The sequence below is a fragment of the Gilbertella persicaria genome (assembly GCF_025201335.1).
Source record: "Gilbertella persicaria strain CBS 190.32 chromosome Unknown B0P05scaffold_5, whole genome shotgun sequence".
Classification (NCBI taxonomy): Eukaryota; Fungi; Mucoromycota; class Mucoromycetes; order Mucorales; family Choanephoraceae; genus Gilbertella; species Gilbertella persicaria.
Window position 1 is genome coordinate 413,587 of NW_026251966.1, and position 15,484 is coordinate 429,070.

At 36.9% G+C, this 15,484-nt stretch overlaps 7 protein-coding genes across 7 annotated transcripts; 3 read left to right on the forward strand and 4 right to left on the reverse strand.

The window, feature by feature from the left end:
* The first annotated feature begins 16 nt into the window (after positions 1-16).
* B0P05DRAFT_527178 (chitinase) lies at positions 17-1,510 on the forward strand. The gene is made up of 4 exons (XM_051576520.1): positions 17-178; positions 233-347; positions 396-432; positions 480-1,510. The coding sequence occupies exons 1-4, from the start codon at positions 111-113 to the stop codon at positions 1,478-1,480; spliced, it is 1,221 nt and encodes a 406-aa protein (XP_051438464.1). The 5' UTR covers positions 17-110; the 3' UTR covers positions 1,481-1,510.
* On the forward strand, positions 1,438-2,730 carry B0P05DRAFT_527180 (uncharacterized protein). Its single transcript, XM_051576521.1, has 6 exons — positions 1,438-1,456; positions 1,503-1,701; positions 1,744-1,843; positions 1,892-2,049; positions 2,097-2,214; positions 2,290-2,730. Exons 2-6 carry the CDS (start codon positions 1,572-1,574, stop codon positions 2,576-2,578), a joined length of 795 nt encoding a protein of 264 aa, XP_051438465.1. The 5' UTR covers positions 1,438-1,456; positions 1,503-1,571; the 3' UTR covers positions 2,579-2,730.
* B0P05DRAFT_262524 (VTC domain-containing protein) lies at positions 2,729-5,194 on the reverse strand. The gene is made up of 2 exons (XM_051573371.1): positions 2,975-5,194; positions 2,729-2,909 (listed from the first exon to the last, which is right to left on the reverse strand). The coding sequence occupies exons 1-2, from the start codon at positions 5,131-5,133 to the stop codon at positions 2,798-2,800; spliced, it is 2,271 nt and encodes a 756-aa protein (XP_051438466.1). The 5' UTR covers positions 5,134-5,194; the 3' UTR covers positions 2,729-2,797.
* Positions 5,195-5,381: 187 nt separating this feature from the next.
* On the reverse strand, positions 5,382-7,711 carry B0P05DRAFT_527183 (VTC domain-containing protein). The gene is made up of 2 exons (XM_051576522.1): positions 5,778-7,711; positions 5,382-5,729 (listed from the first exon to the last, which is right to left on the reverse strand). The coding sequence occupies exons 1-2, from the start codon at positions 7,686-7,688 to the stop codon at positions 5,646-5,648; spliced, it is 1,995 nt and encodes a 664-aa protein (XP_051438467.1). The 5' UTR covers positions 7,689-7,711; the 3' UTR covers positions 5,382-5,645.
* Positions 7,712-8,912: 1,201 nt separating this feature from the next.
* B0P05DRAFT_527189 (single-stranded nucleic acid binding R3H) lies at positions 8,913-10,270 on the reverse strand. The gene is made up of 4 exons (XM_051576523.1): positions 10,226-10,270; positions 9,756-10,174; positions 9,570-9,710; positions 8,913-9,521 (listed from the first exon to the last, which is right to left on the reverse strand). Exons 1-4 carry the CDS (start codon positions 10,226-10,228, stop codon positions 9,275-9,277), a joined length of 810 nt encoding a protein of 269 aa, XP_051438468.1. The 5' UTR covers positions 10,229-10,270; the 3' UTR covers positions 8,913-9,274.
* A 109-nt stretch (positions 10,271-10,379) lies between these two features.
* B0P05DRAFT_527191 (uncharacterized protein) lies at positions 10,380-11,379 on the forward strand. Its single transcript, XM_051576524.1, has 6 exons — positions 10,380-10,446; positions 10,496-10,559; positions 10,603-10,833; positions 10,879-11,009; positions 11,063-11,191; positions 11,235-11,379. The coding sequence occupies exons 1-6, from the start codon at positions 10,396-10,398 to the stop codon at positions 11,325-11,327; spliced, it is 699 nt and encodes a 232-aa protein (XP_051438469.1). The 5' UTR covers positions 10,380-10,395; the 3' UTR covers positions 11,328-11,379.
* B0P05DRAFT_527197 (armadillo-type protein) lies at positions 11,380-14,832 on the reverse strand. Its single transcript, XM_051576525.1, has 10 exons — positions 14,737-14,832; positions 14,610-14,677; positions 14,440-14,548; positions 14,054-14,380; positions 13,033-14,004; positions 12,561-12,989; positions 12,249-12,518; positions 11,991-12,183; positions 11,592-11,938; positions 11,380-11,551 (listed from the first exon to the last, which is right to left on the reverse strand). Exons 3-10 carry the CDS (start codon positions 14,533-14,535, stop codon positions 11,444-11,446), a joined length of 2,742 nt encoding a protein of 913 aa, XP_051438470.1. The 5' UTR covers positions 14,536-14,548; positions 14,610-14,677; positions 14,737-14,832; the 3' UTR covers positions 11,380-11,443.
* Positions 14,833-15,484: the final 652 nt, after the last annotated feature.

Here is a 15,484-nt window from a genome sequence, read left to right on the forward strand (position 1 = left end):
AATCATGATGGCATCAAATTGATGTCGAGGACTTTTAATTTTTGATTATAAAAGGCTTGGTATTGAACAATAATGCGCTATACTTTTCTCTTTTACTTTTCTCCATAAGAATGACTGCTGCTGCTGCTCCTCCTCCTGCAACAAATGGACCTGTTATTGCTGGCTATTTTGCAAACTGGCAAGTTTTTAAACACTTGACCAGACTGATCTTGAACTAATCTTGACACAATAGGGGAATTTATGACAGAAAGTACAACGTAGTAGACGTTGCTGTTCAAGCCAACAAACTTACCCATATTCTCTATGCATTTGGTAATTTACAAGAAAATGGTCAAGTAATCTTAGGTGTAAGTAAATTGAACCAACTATTTTTTTTTGTTTAATTCTCGACATAGGATAGTTATGCAGACAAAGAAAAGCATTTTCCTGCAAGTAAGAACGTCATATCACTCGAAATAGCATGCTTAACTCAACACTAGATGAATGCGTTAATGGTAAAGCTGATAGTTGGAACGACCAAGGCAATAATCTATATGGCAATTTTAAGCAATTTTATTTACTTAAACAAAAGTATCATCATCTTAAAGTATCGTTGAGTGTAGGTGGTTGGACTTGGTCCAAGAATTTTGCAACAGTTGCTAGTGATCCAGCAAAACGTCAGCGATTTGTTCAGAGCAGTATCAAGCTAATCTCTGATTTTGGTCTGGATGGTCTAGACATTGACTGGGAATATCCAAAAGATGACAGGGAAGCATTTTTCTACGTGCATCTACTTTATGAAATGCGCATTGCTTTGGATATTTATCAACAACAATGTCAACAGCTAAATCAACCTCGCTTACTCTTGACAGTCGCTGTTCCCTGTGGCCCTGAACACTACCGAAAACTTCGGTTAGCAGAAATGGAACCCTACGTTGACTTGTTTTATCTGATGGCCTATGATTATGCAGGTTCTTGGGATGCCAAGACAGGCCATCAAGCCGCCATGTTTGGAGGGGCTTTAAATACAGACCAAGCTGTAAATGACTACCTGGCCTTTGTGCCTCCTCACAAATTAGTAATAGGTTTGCCCATGTATGGTCGTGGTTTCTCAAACACAGATGGGCCAGAATGTCCCTTTCAGGGCATACCTAAAGGAACATGGGAAGAAGGTCAATTTGACTACAAGTGTCTTCCTAAGCCTGGAGCAACAGAATACAATGATCATCAAAGAATGGCTTCATGGTCTTACGATCCTCATGCCCGAGAGTTCATTTCTTACGATACCCCACAAATTATTGCCACTAAGTGTAACTATATTCAACAAAGGCATTTGGGTGGATGTATGTTCTGGGAGCTTAGTGCTGATCATCCTCCTAATGATCCTCGTAATTTGGTAAATACTGTTTATGAAGCCTTTGGTAGACAAACAGACCAAATGCCTAATCATTTGGACTACCCAAAAAGCGAATACGATAACCTAAGAAATCATATGAATTAAAGCATAACAAACAAACTGTTTCAACCTTTTCTTTTATGTAACATCAAAGGGGGATTGTGTATCGTTTTTTTTTCTTCTCTATTATTTTCTTATGAACTTTGATCCTTATCCAGTCAACTCTTATGTCTCTATTCGTCACAATTTTGAACGACAAAGTTCTGGACAAGAACTTGATTTATTTGGCATCAATGTTATCCGAAGTTCTTTTGAATCACAAACAAGTAAAGAACAAGAAAACGAATACACTAATTTATATATTTTAGAGTTCATTAGGATAGTCTGTCTTATATCATTCAGTCAGCTTTTATGCACTACCTGTTTGACACTTATGTTTCTACATTTTGGATATTGGTATGAAACTAGGCAAGTGATTGTTAATTTTTGGGATAAACAACTTATGCCTGATTTTAGTAAATGCATGATACTGATCATGTTAATTCCAGCCACATTGTTGCTCATTATTCTGGCATGGCAATTATGGACACAACATCATCAAATTTCAGTCACAAGCCGTGCTATTTTACTGTTTATATACTCATTCCTCATGGTATTTGTTCTTGCGAATTTTGGTGAGTAACATATTTCTTATGACTTTGTGCTAATTCATATTTATTAGTGGCTAGTTTCTTTCAGGAACATGGTGTGATGGTACTTACACTGTCATGCTTTGGCGTATTAAGCAATATTGTCTATACATGTCAATCAAAATTTCATTTTCAAGGCCCAAAACCAATGTAAGTGCATCCATATAAAGAACGCCATCTATATATGCCTTGTTTAAATAAAGATATGCATGTGCAATCATAAAGTGTTTGTAGCATCGCCACAGTTTGTGTTATCTCGGTTGGGTTACGCAGGATGTATCAATTAGACCCTGTGCAAATTCTTGGCCCTGTCACCTTCTCAAGTCTTGTTTCGGTCTATCTGATTTTGGAGCTCTACTATGCAATGAAAACCATGACAGGCAGTGATTATATTCTTGCCAACTTGTCTCTTTACACTGATTTGGCTTACCCAATCCATGGACTACATCATGTATGTGAACTCTGGGATGATATTGACAACTTTCCTGAATACTTTAATCCCGACATCAATTAAAATCTAAAAATATATTCGAATGCTGTTTTTGGCATATTCCTCATTTTAACAAGATATCATCAAAATGGAACATGAAGAATTGTTCATTTGGCATAGCCCAACAGTTAAAGTGGTCAAATAATATACCATAATTAAGCATAAATTAACGATAAGAGGTATTTTACTTAAATATATATATATACAAGTGCATGCTGATAAGATATAAAGAAACCACAAGATTTAACGGAAACGAAGATAGAAATTCACAACCAAAGCACCCACTAAAAGAACACAAAGAACAGCAGGACCCCAAAGATCGTCATAACGACCAACAATACGGCGATTGATCATCCTAATAAAAACAATGAGATACATTATCAAAAAAAAAAAAAAAATAGAAAATAAAGAATTACTTACCAAGCACGCTTTTCGAATTGGAACAATGCATAAATTGCAACAGCAGCAGAAATACCAATAAACAAAGCACCTGCAATACGTGACACTTGGTCACCAAAGTTAAGCAAGTTCAAAGCAACAGTCAGCAACAAAGCACAGAACTGAAGCCAAGAAATAAAAGTACGTTCATTTGAGAAGAAGACCTTGGGTTCAACCTTGACTTTCTTAACAGGAATAATACCGTTGGGATCATTAGGGTCTTTGACATACATGCCAGAACTTTCAAACAGTCGTCTAGCAGCACTGCTAGATGGGTCTATATCTAAACGAATATCACCACGAGAAAATACAATAGCTTCACCCAAATTGCCTGCTTCTCTGTCTTTGCGCTTGATGCGTTTTTCGCTCAAGGGACCATAATTAAGAGGATCATCACCCTTATGAACAAGTGTTGATTTCATACGATGAGGTCTGTTATCCCATACTGTCGTGTCGGCTCGATTCAAGCCATTTGTGTTCACATACATGAATTGCTTGTTGGGATTGAACATATTGCTTTGTACATATCGTTCATCTGATTGTCCACTGTGAGAAGAATCCATACTTCTTCTGACTTGCTGAGCTGATTCTTGAACAATTTCCATACGCAATTCTTCAGCTTCCATTGCACGACGGTATTGACCATCAATTAAAGGCTTAAACGATTTAGATCGAGTCAAACCAAAATTAGTGTTACGAGGCTTGCGAATATCTATTTCCATCTCGGATAACCACCAAGGCAATAAAGGAATGCGATCACGGAATAAGTAAGAAGCACCATGCAAATATTTAGAGAAACGAGGCACTTCATGTACCAAGTGAGATTCTAACAATTTTTTGAGCCATGAAGGTGTTTTCTTTTCAATCTTGGATTCCAAGACAGCATAGGGAAAGCGCAAAACTTCAGTTTCATCCAAATAGCTAAAAGGATAGTCAATGCCAACATCTGAACGACGCCATTCGTTAGGTGCTCTACGAATTTGACCATCAAAATTGTCTTCACGAATAAAAGTCAAGTCGTTATCGATATTGATGCGAACAGTAGGGTCATCAGGCAGTTGAAATGCTGTACGGTTATAAAAGACTCGGCAAACAGGATTCAAGTGTTTTTCTTTGATCGATTGTTGAACACCCGCGGCAACGAATTTACAATCTTCAACAAATTTAGAATCGAGGCCTTTAGATCCGAGTCGGTTAGCAAATTCGTCAGCAGTGAGCTTGCAGCTAATGAACTTGTGTACGTCTTCACTCAAGAGTGGAATACGATCTTTAATAGAAGCACCATCTACCCAGTTTGCTTTGTGCGTGCTGCGTTCAGCATACACTTCCTTGGCTGTAGTAGGACCATGCCATTTAAAGCGAATAGCTTCTCCGCCCTCGTCTCTTTGTAAAAGACTGGTGTAAAGACCAAACTCGTCATTATCAAGGTAGACACTAGAAACAGCAGAATCAGAAGCTTCATAGCGTTTTTCCTTATTAAAAATAGAAACAGGCAAGTGAAGCATGATGATGGATTTGACTTCAGTAATATTGTCGGGGTGAATCCAGTATTTTGTTGTGCCTTTTTCATCAGAAGAAATAGTAGAATCTGCAGCACTTAAAGAGCTTTGTGGACGAGGTTTTCCCCTTTGTCTACACAACTCGTGAAGAGCTGAAATAAAGACAATGGCTACATCGAATCGTTGTTTATCTAATGGTCTGCTTCGTAGTTGAGGAATAAAATCTTGCTTAAGGTTAAGTCCAGTCCATTTGTCGTGTTTTTTAATGATTTTTTGAAAGCCAATGTAATTCAATCGAGTGAATTTGGCCAAGTCGTTAACATCAAACAAAACTTCTGTTAATGCATCGTCCATGATGGTCCAATTTTGATCTGAGGACCAAGTAGGGTTATTGATAAACGTTTGAATTGTACGTTCACAATAACTGATTCTAGCTTCTACTTCACCTAATTTTGCTGACACAAAATCATATACTTTTTCTAATTCGTTCTCGAGTTTTCTAACAAATTCGTCTTCGTCTTCGCCGTTCCATTTATGGTCAGCTTGTCGAGTTTTTAGTTCTTTTTTAAGCATGTCATAGGAAATATAGGACAAGCGCCATGGTGGAAAAATTTCTTGTTGTAGGTGCTCACCAAACTTCATTTTGAGAATAAAGAAGAAAAAAAAAGGGCGGTTTTTTTTTTCTTGAATATAAAAAAAAAATAGTTTAAGAAGCCGATGCTTGATTCATGACCAATAAATATATTTACCATTATTTATAAACAATCCCCAAGAAAAGCAAACCCCGAGTCTTTTTTAGAAACACATGTGGTATCGTTCCAACCTTGTGCGACTCCTATTTTTAATAAAAGAAGGTTGTGCAAGAAAAAACTGGTAAACGAACTATCTCTTCTATTTTACCAATGATGTTAAAAATAACCAAAATATTCTTAGACAGGCCAAGCTTTCTCTCTCTCTCTCTCTCTCTGCTCAGCCGCTAGAAAAGTAATACAAGAAAAATGAGCACCGCAAGGTTTCACGTCTCACATCATCATGATTTTCTCTTGCTTAACCATGGTTCGCTTTTCGGTAAATCATCTTCAGGAGCTTAAATAATTTTATTGTACGAAGAAAATCATATAGACAACAATGAAGAAAAAAATAGGGGGAGAAGTTTACATTGCATCAGTTGCTGTAATGTTTGTCCCAAGGTAACCAGTGTTTGTAATTGGAGTATTGTATCTCAAAGCAAAATTGAGCTAATAAAGAATAAGTTCTCTTTTTTAGTCATATAAACAAAAACTTACTATGAGAGCACCTACTAAAAGGATACACAAAAAGACTGGGCCAAAAATATCATCATAGCGCAAATGCGGTTTATGAATGATACGATATGCACGCCATCTAGAGAAACCAAAAGAATAAAAAGCAAACAGAAAAGCAATACCGAAAAACACACCACCTATGATCTTGTTGATAGTATCACCAAAGTTCATTAACGTCAGAGCTGCAGTCAGGAGAATAGCAGCAAAATTGAGCCATTGAATAAACGTACGCTCATTGGCGAAAAATAGCTTAGGCTCTGTAGTTGCCTCACTTTTTTCTTTGTTCTTTTTCTTTTTGATTCCTTCTTCTAAATCTTTGTTAGAATGAGCATTGTCAACATGAGCTTGCCCTGGTTTTTCATTGGATGGATGTTGTAAGGAGGAGACAAGTTTATCTCCCATCAAGTGTTCAGTAGAACCCGTTTCAATATGATCTGTTGTGTGGCGACTGATGATCGGAGATGCATTAGACCAAATAGGGTCATCAAAAGGATTATTGACTGATAATCTTAGAGTAAGACTTGATTTCTTTTGGTTGCTTTTCTTCAAAAGAGATAGCTCTTTAAGTTTTGACTCCAAGTATCCAACACGACATTTGCCATCTATCCAGGGCTTCATATGTTTAGATTGAGATAAGGCTGTAAAGTCGCCTGTAGGTTTTTTGGTGTTACGTATATCAAGCTTCAGCTGGCTAGTCCACCATGGCAGCAGAGGAAGTTGTGTGTTCCAGAGGCTAGCGATTCCTTGCAAGTACTTGGAAAAGCAAGGCACCTCATGTACCAATTGAGATTCTAGCAGGCTAGTTAGCCAGTGAGGAGGATCTTGTCCATAAAATTTAATTTCGAGAATGGCATAGGGAAACTTGTAAACCTCGGCATCCTTTGGTTTGATCAGGGGCTTACACCAAGTATTGGATTTTGAATCTTCCTGCGTATAACACAAGTCCGTATCAAGTATCATTTGAAAGTACTGGTTTCCTGGAGACTGGAATACGCTGCGATGATGACTCATACGTAGTGTTGGCTTCAATTGATTTTCAGAAATAGATGTTTGAATGCGAGAAGCAACAGCAAGATTTTCTTTTGTGATGTGTTTTCCAGTAACAAAGGCGCCCATTTGATGGATATCAATCGTAAAAGAGTCTTTTGTTAAGGTGCCGTCTTGATGAGTTGTTTTTCGTTCAACAAGCATATCGTTAGCGTTGTACCATCGAAAGCGAAGGGCTTCAGCATCAGGATCTCGCTGAAGACGAGCCTGATACAAGTCAAACTCACTATTGTCTAAATAGATACTCGAGACAGGTTCCGTAGATTCGAGTAAGGGTAGATGAAACAATAAAATGGCTTTTAATTCATTGATGTTATCATAATGCACCCAATATTTTGCAGAGATGCTTTGATTTAGTCCATTCAATGCCTTTTCTTCCAAACAAAAGTCATACAATGTAAATACTTTGGTAAGTAAAATGTCAAACCGCTGTTTGTCAAGCTGTTTTGATCGAGTGATATCCAATAGCCATTGTTGAGCATTGTAATGCGTATGCATATCATGTTCTTTAATCAAGGCTTTTAATGCGATAAAATTATATCGAGTGTAGCTACAAAGGTCTTGTATATCATTGAGTATATCTTTCAAAATAATAGCTGCATTTTTTGTTTGTCGAGATAAAGTTCTTTCGCAATAAGCTACTCGAGATTCAATTTCCCGCTGCATTCGATTGATGAAAGATTCAACTTTATCTGCTTCTGAATAAATGATGTGCTTGAAGTGTTGTTCATCAACATTGTTCCATGCTTTCTTCTCTTGAATTCGTTGCTTGATATCATTGAAAGTAACGTACTCTGATTTCCAGTGCTCAATGATACTTTCTTTCATCTCTAGTCCAAAGCTCATTAAAATTTGAGGAAAAGAAGAAGAGAAAAGCAAGAAGGAGAAAATGTATTTTTAGGTACACAATGGCTCGGTTTACAAGTATTCATTTTTCTCTTGATTCCGTGTAACAAAATGTTAATTGGATACTACTATTTTGTAAGCAATCTGAACAGAGTACAGGGAACCAAAGCCTATTCGAAGAGCAACGATTCAACTGTAAATGATTTCTGCTGCTGTTTCAGAGACTGTTTACCTTTTGTATTTGCAAGCAAATTCAAGGACTTTATTAGATAACATAGTATTGCTAAAAAAAACGATTGCATAAGCAAAAGAAGAGATTGGAAGAAACAAGTAGTCAATACTTGTGTATTCAGTTAGTGTTCATTGTTGAATTCTCTAAAAGGCCTTGGACATGCTATATGCAAAGTATCAATTATACTAACTTAGTCAGAGATTGAATCTGCTTTTTTTGCTTCAGATCCCAGAGAGGTAATGACTGATGAACTTTCTTAATTTATTGCGATTACATCTGGATCTATTGATACAGTCTGTCGAAATCATACTGCATTACTTGATTCAGGTACAATTGCATATGTGTGCTGCTACCACTTCATAAGCCTTGGCGGCAATCAAAATCCATTATTATGCAGCCACATGAAAAAGGATTGTCATAAGCTATTTAGACACTAACCATATGTTTTTGTATTTGCTTATGTAGTTTATCTTTCCCTAAAGCCTCCAACAAACCATTGAAAGATGGTTTTAGAAAGTTGGGTGACTATAACTGAGCCTGAATAATGGTCAGGGAACTCACCAGAGTATAAAAACAGGTTCTCACCTCTTTTTTCTCTTTTGCAGCGCGTTTGTTTTCTGTCCTTTTAGGACAATGTACCAAACGTATCTAGGGGGATTTATTGCCTGGGTGCAAGTGCATTCTCTGTCGCTAAACGGGTCTTTGCCGAATTTGATAGAGAGTAAAACAAAGGTGTGTAGAGGGTTGGCTTATGGTCCTGTTTGAGGGGGTGTTCCATCTTAGTTATGCGTACTGGCAGTCCAAGTCCAAATATTCCCAACAATGGAAGGTTACTGGGATTGATAGTCATTCGCCTCTTCTTTTGTGAATGCCTTTTAGAGGGGGGCTATTTTCGTCTGGCGGCTAGAGTAGTTCCTGGAAACAAATACTCGTAGTATTTGACTAAAGTACCAGTTTCTTTTTATCTTTTTATTCAATAAAATATATACTAGTATTTAGAATAATCATGTGCTCTTTTTGCCTTTCATTTGTTACATAGCACTAACGACAGAAGTATTAAGTATCATTAAATTAGCAGCCAAAGTCAGTGGCCCCAAGTTGTGTATTTAATATTTGTTCCACCTTGCAGTATGCTTAGTCATATGATTCGATAAGCGAGAAAATAGTCAATTCTATTGAAGAGTTGTACGGAAGATTAAAAGAAAAACACTGTTAAAAGAAATACCTCCCTAAGCAATCAAACTACAAAGCTTCCTACTCAATCTAAACTTTGGATCTTATACCTTTTATCGATGCAATTGTTGAAATAGATCACCACATAAAGAAAGCTAGTCTTAAATATAAATATTTGTTTTTATTTTCCATCCAAATCTTGGAATATACGAGCTCTTGCTTCTTCATAAGCAGTCTTTCTTTCTTCCAATGTCATATTTTTTCTATCCAATTTAGCTTGTTCTTCATTCGTGGTTGAAGAAGCACGCGAAGATGGACTACTTGATCCAGCAGAACGACGCATAATCTTGAATTGAGGTGGAGGATCATTTGTGATTGGTTTCGTACTAACTTGTTCATCTGTAATATCTGGTAGTCGAACAGAAGGTCTAAAAAAAAACAAGTCAATCAAATCATTTAAACAGTACTATAGTTACAGTTCAGTCAACGTTGTCTTGCAAACATAGACACCTTTTCGCATGGCATCATGATAATGATTTAATTTATAATAAGGAGCTAGTTTGTGAACCATAAGTCGTTGGTACGAGTTCATGTTTGGCAAATCAAGACGAAGTCGCCTAATAATACATGAATATAATAATAGGTTGAATATGCTGTCTTACCTTTCGTCTTTAATAAATGCTTCAAATTCTAATTCTAATTTTAATAAAAACAATCTCTCTTGAGGTTTCTTGAGTAAATCGGTAATGAACTCGTCGGGTTCAGTAGGTGCTATAGGGTCATTGAATTCCTGTAGTTTCTGTATTGTAGGTACTTGATATACTTGTTGAGGCTGATAGTATGCAGGAATATCATTCAATGGCATCGTACTATGAGTAGAAAAAGGGCCATTATTGTATGGAGAGGGTGTATTTTTGTGGTATGCAGGTGAAAAAGATGATGATGATAATGGTGGTGATGATTGATATGAGAGATATGGGTTTACATATTGTTGTTGTGGTTGTTGTGGTTGTTGTTGTTGTTGTTGTTGTTGTTGTTGTTCATCTCGACTACTAGACATAGTATAAAAGGCTGTTGAGGACTAATAGTACGCGTTAAAATGGTTTGAGTGTCTAAAGTATATTTCTCTTACCATAAAAATTAAAGCAAGGTGCCCTTTAAGGGAAAAAAAGAAAAGAAAAGAAAAGGGGTTAGTCGCTTTTATCGAATCTAGCGAGAAAAAAAATTACAAGCCACACTGACATATTTACGCCCGGTCCTTGCCGCTATTATGCAACTTGCTTTTCTTTTTCTCTCTTTATCATGTCTCAAACACGCGTCAAAAGATGGGTTCCACTTGAGGCTAATCCAGAGGTAGTCTGACAGAGGAATAGCATATGAATTCAATTACTTGTACAAATAGGTCTGGAATAAGATAATTCATAAACTAGGTGTCAGTCCTAAATACAACTATGTTGATGTTTATGGTACTCCTCTATCACTTAAAAGTGTATTTACTGACCAAATTAGGATTTGATCCTGAATTGTTGGCCATGATACCAGCACCTGTTGAAGCCATGATTTTTTTATTTCCTCTTACTGAAACATATGAAAAATACAAAAGTGAAGAAGCAGCTCGCCTTCTCGAACATGAACAGAACATTGACCCTGAAGTTGTATTCTTTAAGCAGACCATTGAAAATGCATGTGGCATGATTGCATTGTTACATTCTATTGCAAACAGTCAAGAAGACATTGCAGGTAAAACAAGTATTATATTGTCTATTTGACTCATGCTTTACTTAGGCTCTGGCTTGTTTCATGATATTATCGAGAAAGCAAAAGGCATGTCTGTTGAAAAACGAGTAGATCTTTTAGAAAACTGCGCAGAATTAGCTACTGTTCATGAATCTGCTGCAAGTCAAGGCCAAACTGAGGTAAAAAAAAATAAAAAAATAAGTTATCAAGCGATGTTTAATCGAGTTATTAGGCTCCTGATAAAGATGATGATATTGATCTTCATTTCATTTGTTTTGTCAAAGTGGGCGATCATTTATATGAAATGGATGGTCGTAAATCGTTTCCTATTTATCATGGCAAATGCACAAATCTTGTTGAGGTAAAATAATAGAAATAAGCTTGGTGAATTGATTATTGTTTAGGGAGCTGTTGAAGTTATGCAACAATTCATGGCCAGAGATCCAGAAGAATCCAACTTTAGTGCTATTGCTCTTTGCAAAACAGAGAATGAATAAGTATTGAACTCTCGCATGAATAAAATATCTAAGACTTAATCATTTAACATGCAAACAGCCTTTATTCATGGTATTTTTTTTTCTCGTATGTTTATTGTATATATATATAAAAGAGTTTAAATGCCATAACGTTCATGTAAAGGTGTTCTTACTTCTGGTGGCATGGATGTCAGACCTTGTTGCCATTGAGCCTCACCAAACATATTTTTATAGCCCATCAAAATCTACAAGTAATGAGAATCATATTATATAGAGAACACTTACGTTGCCAAAGGATTCGTGTAAAGCAGGAGGGACATTTTGATAGTTAGCAACAGCAGTGCAGAAGGCAGGGAATTCCTTCACTGCTCCTTGAGGGTTCACCTTGATCATTTCACATAAACCACTGAAAGCAGATGACTTTTCCTCATTATCACGGATAGGTGTAAGAGCCATCAACCAAGGTTGAATGAATAATTCAAGGTGAGGAGCAACCATGGTGGGACAGACAAGACCAAGACGACCAATGGTGATAGCTACATTTTCCAAAAGTGTACGTTGAATTTGAGGGTTGGCCATGAGTGGGAAAAGACGTTGCAATAAATGATCAACATAGTCTCTGATCTCATTACCTATGCAAAAATAAGCAATACATTCTCTCTTTTTCTTTTTACTTTTACATACCCCATTTAAGAGCAATTTCACCAGCAGCCCAGGTTGCATTGTTACAAACTGACAAATGTTCTGCTTGAGGATCAATTTGTTGAAGAAGGAGTGGCATGAATTGAGGAACAACAGCACGGATATGTTCAAAGCATGAAATAGCAAGATCACCGAGTAAAGCATAGGTGGATTGACGGACTTCGGCAACTTCATCCTATATACATATATGGATCAATATGACTGTTGGTTATTTTTTCTCTCTCTCTCTCTCTCTTTTACCTGGATACAAAGAGACAAGAGTTGAACAACAGGAGGGTTGGTTGCTGCAACCAATGGTTCTGCATCAGCATTAAGAGCTTGAACAATACCTGAAAGTAAATCTAAAGCAACAATCATAAAGTCTTTATCAGGCTCCTCTACAGAAGGATCCAGGGCACTTAAACGGCATTCTTCCAATGTCTTGCAGACAAGAACAACACAACGGTTATAGACAGGTTCAGCAAAAGGCTTGAAACCCTTACCCAAAGCAGTTGTAACAGAAGAAAGGCACTAGAATAATATGAATATCTACATACGCATGTTGATATCTACCTCTAATAATGGGAAAAGATCAGTACTGTCATCAGAAATTTCTTGCCATTTGCTGATAAGAGGAGGCATGATCGTGTCAATGTATTGTGTGTTATTCAAAACTTCGCCTACAACATCGGCCAATGTACCAACGGTATCATACAAAAGCAATAAATTTCTATGTTGGTATTTGGTGAAAGCGTTACAGAGTGTTGTGAGGATAGGTTGAAGATAAGGAATTAGATCGGCACCAGCTTCTTCTTCAAGTAAAGAGAAGGATGAACAAGCGGCTTCTTGAACACGCTTATTGTTGTCTAAAATACGTTGCAAAAGAACTTGAACAAGAGGTTCAAGGTAATGTTGACGAGCTTCAGGACTTTGTCTAGCATTTTGAACAATCCAAGTACAGTATCTACCAAGAGTCCAACATGTAATTGATCTGACAAGAGGCTAAATCGCATGTTAGTCTTATCACTCTATGCGTTTTTCTTACCTTGGGATCATTCAAGTTATTGAGTAAATAAGGCACTAATTCAGGGAGATGAGGAGCAATTTCTTGCATACCACCTTCTGCAGCAGCACCAAGAGCCAAAATACCACATTCTCTGTGAAGCCAGTCACTGCTTTCTAATTCGCCCTTCAAGAGAGGAATCAAGATATGAATAACTTCAGTTTCAAATGAAGTACACAAGACATCAAGGGTAGCAGCACTGCACTTTCTCAAATTCCATTCACCATAAAACTCGTCATCCTCATAGTCGTCAAAGTCGTCATCGTCATCGTCATCATCTCCATCTGAATCATCATCAAGCAAACCTGTCTTTTTCTTCTCAGAGGTTTCTTCTTCTTTGTTGGTATGGTCATTTTCAACTACATTAGCCTTATGGAAACGAGGCTTGATGTCTTGCTCGTCATCAGCAATATGAGCATCATCTTCATCACCACCAAGTGTCATCAGGTCAATTTCGGAATAAACCATACCCTTCAATAAGACAGGAACAACCTTTTGAAGGAAAGGACGGAGCTGGTCGCGCAATTCATCTTGTTCAGCAAATACAAGCCAGAACTCACAGGCTTCAAGAGCAAGATCACTATCGTCAGACTGAGTACAGAAGAGCATGTAATCAACCAAATCAGGCATATGAGGCAAGAGGACAGTGGGACAGACTTCAAGAAGACCAACAAGAGATTGACAGACAGCCTTACGAACATCAACATTATCATCCGTGGCTCTGTTAAAGAGGGCCACTAAAAATTCGTTGATTCTGCTCATCAAAGGTTCTGAGCGGAGACTAATAAACTGTGATGTGCAAGAAATGGCACTCAAGCGAATTTTGGGGTTAGGGTGGTCAAAAAAGGCAATAAACTTGGGAATCATGTATTCCAAAGGATGAACACCATTGATGGTACTATCAAGATCACGAGAAGAGTCTTCGCAAATCTTTTGGAAAGTACTGAATGCGTTCTATAAAGCACAGTCAGACAAAAGAAAAAGAAAAAAGCCTATGATTTACCTCAACCATCGTAGGATCAGGGTCTTCTAATTTTTGCAACAAGACTTGAAGGACTTGAGGCCATTGCTGAATACTGCCACGAGAGACAATAGAGGCAATGACAAAACTAACAGACTTACCAACATTAGGGTCACCGATATGCTGGATACAACATTCTTTAATATAATCAAGTACTTGAGGTTGAATGGTTGGGAAGTGAGATCTGATGTTGTTCTTAAGTGTCAAACCAGCAACAGAACGAATGTATTGATCTTCTTGAGGCATTTGAGTCAAAATATAGACCAAATAATTGTTATAATCAGGAATCTTATTAAAGTATTCCAATCTCTATATCATTGCATACGGTTAGTCTCTTGTTTTTTTTTCTTTTTTGTGTTTCGCCATACTTCTGTAACATTTTGACCGTCAGTAGGATTGATAGCCTCGCGTAAAAGCTGTAAAAGGTCAGAAAGGCCTTGAGCAGAGGGTTGCCAGACACTCATATTATAGAAACTCCTAAGTTTCGCGTTACAAAGGTCAGCTTAAAAAGAAACAGACAAGACTAGCAAGATCTTACTATGTATAGTTTTGAAGATGTATAAGAAAAAAGAAATTAAAGCAACAAAAAGGAACAATAATAATAAACTAACATAGACAAATAGAAGTTAGTTTATTTATCCAATAATGTCTCTATTTTAGCTTACGTTTCAAAACTTAAAGCGTATAAAACTCTCTCTTTAACTGATAGTTTTGATAGCTTTTTATTCTTGTGTGCTTTATAAAGAATAACTAAAAAAAAAAAGTTTCGAGTTTTTTTTTTGGTGCCAACTTGTTCTTCGTGACGTTGCCTCAAAAGTCAGTCGCAGTCTTTTTTTTTTTTCTGTTTTGTGTGGCTGAGTCCATAACAAACCAAATACAGCTTTTTGCTTCTGAATAAATAACTCTGCATTTATATTATGTTACACAGAATCAATATACCTAATGCGCACACTCCAATATCAAAAGAAAATACAAAGATGTATCTTTTCATTGAATATTATATCGTCCAAGGTTAAGAAAAACTGAGATGAATTGAAGTTTAGTTCCCTAAGCAAAAGATGGATCAAACCTGAAGTATTGCGACCCAATATCCGTTGAACGCTTTGATCAAATATGATTTCAAAAGTATGCGAAAGGCATTATGTCTCTTGAGATAAATAAACCTTTTTTTTATCAGAAAATACACAGATTCTTTTCATACGTTGATTTAACCAACAATGTGACTATGTCGGCCAAAAGAATAAACGAAGACGTAGAATTGCATAACTACATAAAGAGGGTATAAAGCACTTTTATGCATGAATGCGCGCGGTAGATGTTTACAAACAATGTTTACTAACATGCAGGATACCTTTGGAGTTGATTTGGACTAAAAAAAAAGCGGCTTGTAAAAATGGCCAAAAACCTCTCAAA